Source organism: Limulus polyphemus, unplaced genomic scaffold (genome assembly GCF_000517525.1).
Source record: "Limulus polyphemus unplaced genomic scaffold, Limulus_polyphemus-2.1.2 Scaffold4386, whole genome shotgun sequence".
In the NCBI taxonomy this organism is placed as follows: domain Eukaryota; kingdom Metazoa; phylum Arthropoda; class Merostomata; order Xiphosura; family Limulidae; genus Limulus; species Limulus polyphemus.
In genome coordinates this window covers 67,699-77,934 of record NW_013669996.1, presented here as the reverse complement: position 1 = coordinate 77,934, position 10,236 = coordinate 67,699, and the positions used below count along the sequence as shown (strand labels likewise).

Below are 10,236 nucleotides of genomic sequence, written 5' to 3'. Positions count from 1 at the left end.
TGAACAATACTAAGGAAGGTGCAGTGTTTCGACAGCGGAAGTCGTGTGACGCTGGTAACACGTGATGAGATTCTCGAATGATCATGAATATTCCTGGCAACTCTAGTTTGTTCCAGGTGCCCTCTTTTTAGTATATAAACCAGCGATAGATCCAAGAGATAGGCAGATAAATAGAAAAAAAATGCATAGATAGATAGATATAGAGAGTGATAATTGAGTCAAGTGAACAGTAGGCACCGTAAGTAAAGTGTGTGAATTGCTGTGAATTATAGCATGTGTTTATAAAAATAGTTAAGTTTAAAGTTACTGTGGAAATTTTGTATTACAAAGTTGTATCGAGAAAGAATAGACTAGTTTTAATTAAGAAAGGACTTGTATCACTAAAGTTTCTCAGAAATAATTTCTACGGGAAATTAACAAACAAGCAGATATGCAACAATACAAGGGGTGTGGTTCCCATACTGCATAATATTGAGTAATTTTGTTGTTATTGTTCTAACTTTCATTATGAACAGATTACCCCACAAAAAACAACAACTGAAACCATTATTTTTCTGTTTACGATGCATAGGGCGACTCCAGCAGAAATTAATGGGATTAATTGCAATATAAATGGTCGTTGTGATATATAAAGCTTACCGTATATTTACTAGCTCCTCAGTTACTACATAATTTTTCCAACTTTATGTATATCTTTAGTGTTTTTACCTTAATGCAGAAAGACAGTCAATGGATCCTAGAAGTTTCTCTTCCCCTATTTACTCAAAGAACTGGGCCAGTCAACCAGGGCATCACATGCGCTCCATGTTAAAAAACGTTTGCTGTAACACAGTGTATTCTGAATAGAATGCTACATTGCTCTTCTCTACTGACAAGTCAGGTAATTGCCCTGTGATATAACATCCCTTACTTTGAAGTGAAAATGATCGTCAGTCAGGTTGGTGGCGCTTGCATCATCAAAGAATGGACATTATTGTTTTCTATATATAATGTCATGTTCTCTCAGTCTGGAGCAAGATTAGACGCGAATGAATCACAGGTGCCTAACATATAGGGCAGAAGGAGCATTTACCCTCCCATTTTTCCAGTTACGTACATACACTATTGATTACAATTATGTTACATTCACTTAGTTTTTTTTAGCCCCATCCACTTTCCAACAGTGTTAGACATTCCTCATGTGAATAAAGGTTTACTCTGTGCGAGCTTTTGTTCAATTTCTTTCTCTCTCTCTCTCTTCTTTTATGACTTAGTGAAATTCAAGCTTCTGCTCTGCAATTTGTTTCCTGACTAGCCTTCAGTTATCCTGCGGTTCCTAACCGATTACTCTAAGGAAAATAAGTGAACCTTGAAATACCACAGTACTTTTGTTTACAAATTTTGATATATAATTACAGACCTTGTAACCAACAAAGTCATTAACACATGGACAGTTTTGGTGCATAAATAATGTTGGAAAATGTATCTAGAAAAGTCGACGCACATTGGTAATTCTAGGCTTAATAATCAGCCTATATTTGACAATAACAACAGAAAAACAAACCCACAAAATTCATACATAAAACCGAATCTTTATTTCTAGGCACTAAAACACAGTAAAAGTTCAAATCATGCCATACGACTCCAGACATAAAAGTGATTACGGTATTCTGATTGTTCGGGAACATCCGTATATGGTACACAAAAAAAATTTATTATGTAAGGGTCAATAAAATTTATCTTCTTTGGGAAAATTATAATTTTAATATTTTACTTCAATACAGGATTTGTACAGTTCAAACTAAAAGTAATTTTCTACGTCCAGTGAACATAGGCGGCGGAAGCACTAGCGGCACCTTACGCATTTATACTGATATTTCAGTAATAAAAATGCTGGAAACTCCAACCCATTTTATATTTTTAGGCTGTACTTGCTTTTTACTAATTTTATTTTGTTTCTAATGTAACAATTTTTATTTTTTGAAGAGAGGAACTTTTCTAATTTGCTAAAAAAGTAAGGTAAAAACGTGTCCCTATGGCTACCCTGGTTTCGCCGCCTATTTCAGTAAGAAATGAAAAAAAAACCTTATACATTTTATGTAAACTAGTACTTTCTTTAGGCCTACATTCAATCTCGTGATACAAACAGGTAAGTTGTGTACCTATTTTTCAATTATTTATTAGTTACTAATTTATTTTGTTTTTGTTTATTATATATTATAGGCTCCTGGACAAGTTGAAACTTAAATTAGCGATTTACTTTTATGCAATTCTCTACCGGTGATGTCCACTTATTGCATCATGTTGAGTAATTTTATGTTTTTGTTTGTTATAACAACAATATTGTATGAAATCACTTATCTTCTACATACAATACAACTTTGTTTTCTTATTACATATTTACATTAGTTTTCTGTGATGTTCTTCTTCTGCTGGTGAAGTTGAATAAACTTTACAACTAACATAATTTGGGCTTATTAATTCATACAAATAATCTGTTTTTTACTAATATCGTATTCAAAAACTTTGTGTCATAGTACACAACAAGGTAATCATAAACACAACAGACTTCAGTTGAAAATAAACAGCAGAATTAACTCCAGTTTGTTTGCCTTTTACTTCTACATCATATAAAGCTACACCATCAGAACTTTTCCCTTCAAACACAAAACCTATTCCTATTGGTTGGGAAACATAAAAGGAAGTTTCGTAAGTCGTGATTAGCTGTTTAGATGAAGAGGAAACAGAGATCTCGTCGGATTCACAAGACACTTTCCGTGTCTTTATTTTAACTCCAGTTTTTACGAATATTGACACGATGTGACATACTTCTTCTAAATCTGATCTATTAAATTCTGAGCTGAACACTGAAGCAGAAAGTAAAGTTTTTTGTTCATTTTCTTTAATTTCATCTTTGTTATCAGCTGCTACTACAGGGTAAGATCTGATTCCGGGCAGTAAAAACTTTAAATTGGGAGGTTCATGTTCGTGATTTCTTGAATTAGTTGATTTATATGTTGTAAAATAACTAAGTTTACAGCCAATCTCTAGCGAAGTGTAGGAATCAACTTCAAAAGTATTCTTCGTGATGTATGGAAACATGTTGTTTCCTGTGAACAAAACAGTACGAGGGCTAATAAATGGGTCTGATCTACAGTTAGATTCATTCTTATTCAAACGCACACTAAACCAACTTGATTCATCAAATGTGGACAATTTTTGAATTTCTTTCGTCGAGTCTTTTTTGTGTTGAAAAGAAGAGTATAAAGGCTCAGGCAAGTCGTAAAAGACTTTCAATTTCGGGAGTAAAGTTCGTAGTTTCAGTAGATCTTTGACATCTACAGCATCCCAAGAGGAGCTCCATACTGTCAACGTCGAATGTTGGACAACGCTTACGAGCCATTGTAGTTTGTGTAGAGAGAGTCCGACAAATGCAGCACGGACCGGAAATGTAACCGACTGATTGATTCCCGTACATCTTAACAATTCCGCCATCTGGTGGACGTGTTTCCAAAGGTAAGTGCCGTTAGGTTTAAACTGTGTTGTCCATCCTACAGAGAGCGTAGCTGTGGGAAAGTATCGGTTGCACAAATACAGAAATGAACTGGCGTTAACAGGATGTGTGTTGGCATCAACTGGTCCGGGAAGAATGTCAGCATTCAACCAGAGTTGATGAAGCTATAATATCATACATTACCAAATCACGTAATGAAACATTTAAATGCCGGCCTAACTAATCTTATTTGTATTACCAAATCACATAATGAAACATTTAAATACCGGCCTAACTAATCTTATTTGTATTACCAAATCACGTAATGAAACATTTAAATACCGGCCTATCTAATCTTATTTGTATTACCAAATCACGTAATGAAACATTTAAATACCGGCCTATCTAATATTATTTGTATTACCAAATCACGTAATGAAATATTTAAATACCGGCCTAACTAATCTTATTTGTATTACCAAATCATGTAACGAAACATTTAAATACCGGCCTAACTAATCTTAATTGTAAAGCTTTCTCAGACTAAGCAATGCAGGGTGAAATACTCAACAATGACCGCAGGGGCTATTTTAATTTCAGAGATGCACAAACGATAAGTTACAATGTGGTACACATTGTAATGTACCCAGAGGGCGGTAGGCATTATTATATTTATTTATTTACTATAAATTTGCTTCATGGGATGCAAAGTTGATTTTTGCGCATAATGAAAATCTGTTATATTAGATGTTCATGAAACTTTTATTAAATTTTTATCTAAAGATGCTAAAATCTATATCATATTGTAGCCCACATTAGTATACATGAAATGTGATGTACATTTGTAAAGAAAAGTTTTCGATTCTACAGGTCTCCGGTATTTACATGTAAAAATGGAACTGCATAAAATCATGTTTACAACTGTACATACTTCTATAACTACACAAGATAGTCTGAACTACACGTGGAAATAGCCTCTGAATGTTCCAAGGTCAACATTACTAGCAGCGATTGCAACATAGTCTGAACTACACATGAAAATAGCCCGTGAATGACCCAAGGTCAACATTAATAGCAGCGTTCACAACACAGTCTGAGCTACACGTGAAAATAGCCCCTGGATGACCCAAGGTCAACATTAATAGCAGCGGTCACAACATAGTCTTAACTACACGTTAAAATAGCCCTTGAATGACCCAAGGTCAACATTAAGAGCAGCGGTCACAACATAGTCTGAACCACACGTTAAAATAGTCCCTGAATAACCTAAGGTCAACATTGATAGCAGCAGTTATTTTTTTAAGATTTTGCTTTATCTAAGCCGTAATGTGCTTAGGTTATTACAATTGTACTTAAAGTATACACAATCTCTATACAGTTATTAGGTTATTACAGTGATACTTAAAGTATACACAGTCTCTGTAAAATTATTAGGTTATTAAAATGGTACTTAAAGTATACACAGTCTCTGTAAAATTATTAGGTTATTAAAATGGTACTTAAAGTATACACAGTCTCTGTAAAATTATTAGGTTATTAAAATGGTACTTAAAGTATACACAGTCTCTGTAAAATTATTAGGTTATTAAAATGGTACTTAAAGTATACACAGTCTCTGTAAAATTATTAGGTTATTAAAATGGTACTTGAAGTATACACAGTCTCTGTAAAATTATTAGGTTATTAAAATGGTACTTAAAGTATACCCAATCCCTGGTTTGGGACATTACTAACCTCTTCTTTTCGAGATTCCAAAATTTGTAATGATTCTTCCAAAACATCGAGTACTTTAAAATCAAGTTTCACGCCCTTTCGTTTTCCACTTGCTATGACAGTGTCAATCCAATCTTCCAAAGTTATATCCGAGGTATTCAAGGGAGGATGAGCCATAATAGGAACGGCCGGACTGGACTCTTTGCCTTTTACGTGTCCTAACAAAACATCAGCTTCCAAAAATGCAACGTCACCTGGAATAAATAGCAAAAACAAAAAGGAAGGTTGGAATTGATTTAATTATGAAGTCAATTTATATCTATATAAATATTTATTGTTAATCTCTTCACGTAGTTAACTGTGAAGCTGCTTCGAAGCTGTTTTTGTGAATTAAAGATAAACTTATAGAACAATTTGAAAACCAAAAATGTATGTTCTGTTTAATTTTTGATCTGGTTATTGACTTACTGCACTGAGATTTCTTCACTCTTTTAATTCTAAGTATTTTCTTAATGTCATGGATTTATCGAACCATAGTGGAATGAGGAGGACATGTGCCTTTTTGTTTTAAAACTATAGTTTGGAGTTATTTATAAAATTTAAGCTGTTTACATAATTTACTTAACTATAACGTGAGAGTTTCTCATCTACCTATTATTCAAGGGTGGGGGGGGGGGGGCTCCACCATTGTCTACCAAAAGAAACCACAGACATGGAAATTTTATTTACCTCTTGCTATTACAAGCTTCGGTAGTATAACATGAAGCTAATAGAGTGGAAGTTGTCCATATATACATCTTTTACTATAATGTCATCAGTTACAACAGTGTTCTTGTGGGGGACGAAAATTTGATTGTCCTAGACATAAATAAAAATATTTAATAGAAATGAAAAAGAGATGTAAAGCTAGTTAAGCTATTTACTAGAAATAATAATACACAGCAGAATGGTTTGTTTTCTGATATTCGCACTGTTAAATATACACGACTGTTTTAAGTTATGCAAAGTGGTTATGATTTAGACAGTTTAAATATAGAGTAAATGTTAAATTTAATTATTTTTAGAATCAATAGTTTATAGCAGGTTTGTTTACGTAACTGTGTAGAAATCGTACTTTGTGTGGTTCAATTATTGTGAATTGTAGCTTGTTGTATTATTGCATCATGTTACTAGTTTTTCTCGTTGTTTTGACTGAGTATTATTGCATCCTAAATACGTGCACGAAATGTAGTTCGAGTTAGTTATATAGTTAGCTAGAAAGATAGATCTAGACTGCGTGATTGTGAGTTTAATCATAAAGAGCGTATAGTGGTGGTTTTTAAAATGAAACTATCACAGATTGTATTGTAACGACAGAGTAAAGAAGAAGAATTTGTCTTGTAAATCGTATTCTAAAGTAATGAACCAGCTTGTGTGGACTTTAATGAAAAGAGAATTATTTAAAGCTCTAGATTCAACTGTGGTAAACAGTAGTGTAAGGAATTTTTGTACATGCGTTTGACTTGTTTTGAATATATATTATTTTAAAACAAGTGGATTCTGTGCTGTCTGTTTATTGTTGAAATTTGTTGACAACAAGTTACAGACACCTACTGTAAAGAATCAGGCCCCATATGAATCTCGACATTGACGAAAAGAGACAATTATTTAAAGCTCTGGATACAACTCTGGTAACCAACAATGTAATGAACATTTATATATATATATATGTGTGTGTGTGTGTGTGTGTGTGTGTGTGTTTGACTTGTTATATTATGTTGTTTTAAAATAAGTGGACTGCGTGCCCTTTGTTTATTGTTGAAATTTATCGCCAACAAGTCACAGACACCTACTGTAAGGAATCTTGCCCATACATATAAAACCTGATATTGGCGAGCCAGCCAGGATTATACAGTAGACGTAAATAAAAGTGGGCAAAGTATTTTTTATTCCTTTTTATGCTTAGTTTGCAAATTGTAGACTTTTGGAGAAAAACATTTACAAAATATTACTTGTTATTTTTGCTTTACATTTTTCAAACATCAGTTTAATTAATTTTATAAATTTCATTATTTTGTGTCAAGTTACATCCTGCAGATATTCAGACAAGTAAGGTAGCAGCTGGTTCATAACGTGTAAGTATTTATATAACTACAATATTAAAAAGTGGCAAAATATACTTTTCGTTTATGTAACTCTTAAACCTAACTTAAGCATATTAGGCTAAATATGAGTAACCAGTCACAGCAACGAAACAAGTACCACGTTGTTTCTGTTGGATATTCAAGACTGTTCAGTTTAAGTTATCATTTACTTTATTTATTGATTTAATATTTAATGATTATTTAGTTTTCATAACAAGAGTGTTAAAGTTAATTATTTTAAAATTAATAGTTATGACAAGTTTCTTTACGTAACCCTGTACGAGTCCTACATTGTGAATGTATTTTACTTGTTGTACTACACTTTTGTAATATTGTTGATGTCATCTTACTTGAAACTTCTAAGTTTTTTTTATATTTATTTGTAATATTGTTGTCATTACAAGGCTAGATATTTCTGTCACATGTTATAAATATGTGCAGACACAGAAGTAAAGTTAAAGGAAGTTAAGTAACAGAGATAGAAGAGAATAATTTGTCTTGTCAAAAGGTGTTCTAAAGTAATTGAACCAGCCTGCGTGAACTTTTGACAAAAAAGAAAATTATTTAAAGCTCTAGAATCAACTGGGGTAACGTAAGTGAATTTATCACAGATTATATTGTGATAACAGAGGAGAGAAGAATAATTCGTCTTGTCAATAGTGTAAGGAATTTTTGTATATACGTTTGTTTTAATATATTATTTTTAAACGAGGGAACTGTGTGCTGTTTGTTTATTGTTGAAATTTATCGCTAACAAGTCACAAACACCTACTGTAAACAACTGGGCCCACACATACATTAAACCTGACACTCGCAAAGCTATTCAAGGGCGCCCTCTTATTTTCACTGATAAGAGTAGAGGGAAGGCAGATAATCAATAACGCCCATTGTCAGTGCTTGTCTAACCGAATAATGCATACACTGCCCAAAAGTGCAGAACGCGGTGGTGTTTGTTTTATTTTGATGGTAACAGGACGCAAACACTGTACTCTCCAGTGCGTCAAACACTAAGCCACGCCTGGTTTTAGAGGGTGAAATAATTTTTCACCGACTGTTTATGCAGATGTGCCGATTTTTTATTTTAATCTTTTACGGTCCTTCATTAACTTATAGTACATTGTCATAGCTGGAGCAGAGATCGTAATTTGACCCGTTATTACATTGTCGCTAGCACTTGTAAGACTGAACACAACGAAACTATCTTATGTAGCACCCAATGGCTCGGGCGGTAAGTCTGTAGGTTTTATAACGCTAAAAATAGGATTTCGTAACCTGTGGTGGGCATAGCACAAATAACTCATTGTGTCGCTTAACAACAAGCAAACTCTCATGCTTTTGTTTCGTTAGACACGAATTCTGAGCTGCAGGTATTTTCTCATTATAAAGATAATTAATTAAGATTAGGAAGTGTAACTGTAAGATAGTTTTGAAAATTGTAGTCAGGGATTCGCATAAAAAAAGTGGAAATTGAACCATACACGAGTTCAATAAACATAGAAATCGAAAGAAAAGTAAATTTTTTTTTTCACAACTTGATATTTACTTAGGACCCACGAACGAGTTTCAAAATTATAATTCGAATTTCAAAGTAATATATTAACATAGACTAGAACTAATAATTAATCCAGTAAATAATATATTATGTAGATAATTTAATACACCGGTCTAACTAGAAGTAATGAAACAAGACCTGCAATGTTCAGATTCAATTCGTTCATTAATTGTTAAGCAGCCTTTTAAGTACAAAGAACGTGTTGTGTAAATATACGAAGCCACGTACTTGCCAGGTAACTTTCCAGTTCTCGACGGCTGTTTACAGCATGAGCCCAAGTGACATCACTAGCATCAGCTTCTAGAGCTTTTGATAATGATTCCGCTTGTCCTCTTGAACCCAGAAACGGCATCATAAATACGAAGGAGATAAACATTGTTGTTTAAACTACGAGTGTTTGTTGTGACTTTTACGTCCTTTGGTGGTCACCTGAGTGTCCTTATAAATACCGAACTATTTCCTGGTTACAGAATTGGTATCGGTAACACTAAATTTTCAGGCATTAGTTTCTTTGTTCGTTGATGTCTATAAAATTGATTCACTTGACCGTATCGGTTCTATTTCCTAAACTCTGAACGATGCACCTGAATACACTTTACAAAGGTTATCCACTTTCACGAACTGTTTTTTCAACTAACTAACTTTTCGAGCCCGAACAGTTTGAATCTAATGACATCGAGCATGTGAACAGTAGTGGTAACACTGCAGTTCGTGTGTGTTGCACGACCCAGTTCCATGAAACGTAAGAGTTTGTCACGTGCTCGTCATATTAAATAAACTTCTGCTAGTAACATTTTGATCTTTTGGATCATGATTATCGTAAAATCAAATAAATAAAAGTAAACATTTTTGTGTACGCAATTAAACGTTTTTATTGAGGCCATTAACAGTTTCCATTTAAGAACTACTCAATATAGATGTTGTAACTGTGTACACTGTACAAATAAATGTGTTGCGTCATCGAGTCACATGACTACTGTGACGCAACGTTTCTAGAACTATCATGTACTTTGGCGAATGCTCTAGTGTTTGCTAGTTAGGGTAGGCGGGTATATATAAGAGGGGACAACGTGACGCGAGGAGATTGTAATGTAATGTGTGTGTGTAGACAGTGAGTAATTGAACTGCAGTCAGAGAGCACGAGGGACGTTCGTTGATTCGCGTTTGTTTTAACGCGATTGTTGAAGTTGAGAGTATCGGTAAAGTTATATTCGGAAAGAATAAACCAGTTTTATTAAGTAAAGACTTGTGTCGCTTAAGTTTCGTCGGTACGAAGTTACGGAAAATCAATTAACAACGGTGACGTAACAATACTAATAATCAGTGCTATGAACAATACTAATAATTATAAATCAGTGGTATGAACAATACTAATA

The 10,236-nt window shown here is 33.7% G+C and overlaps 1 protein-coding gene and 1 long non-coding RNA gene across 3 annotated transcripts in view; one reads left to right on the top strand and one right to left on the bottom strand.

The window, feature by feature from the left end:
* Positions 1-1,566: 1,566 nt before the first annotated feature.
* On the bottom strand, positions 1,567-9,643 carry LOC106471068. Of its 2 annotated transcripts, none has more exons than XM_013931656.2 (3): positions 9,089-9,643; positions 5,207-5,439; positions 1,567-3,657 (listed from the first exon to the last, which is right to left on the bottom strand). In XM_013931656.2, the coding sequence occupies exons 1-3, from the start codon at positions 9,234-9,236 to the stop codon at positions 2,497-2,499; spliced, it is 1,542 nt and encodes a 513-aa protein (XP_013787110.1). In that variant the 5' UTR covers positions 9,237-9,643; the 3' UTR covers positions 1,567-2,496. The 2 variants fall into 2 exon arrangements, with proteins under 2 accessions (XP_013787110.1, XP_022255398.1); XM_022399690.1 differs by lacking the exon at positions 9,089-9,643 and adding an exon at positions 5,915-6,027.
* The window catches only part of LOC111088767, a 17,835-nt gene continuing 15,860 nt past the window's right edge, over positions 8,262-10,236 (top strand). The window contains exon 1 of the long non-coding RNA XR_002613192.1: positions 8,262-8,536. This is a non-coding gene — a long non-coding RNA (uncharacterized LOC111088767). The remainder of the gene's footprint in view (positions 8,537-10,236) is intronic.

Bases quoted from the DNA above. Each gene is read 5' to 3' on its own strand.
- LOC106471068 (XM_013931656.2), bottom strand. From the start codon at position 9,236: ATGTTTATCTCCTTCGTATTTATGATGCCGTTTCTGGGTTCAAGAGGA. The intron at 5,440-9,088 runs GTACGTGGCTTC...TATTTATTCCAG, and splicing joins ACTGGAAAGTTACCTGGCAA to GTGACGTTGCATTTTTGGAA. The intron at 3,658-5,206 runs GTTAGTAATGTC...ATGATATTATAG, and splicing joins TGGAATCTCGAAAAGAAGAG to CTTCATCAACTCTGGTTGAA.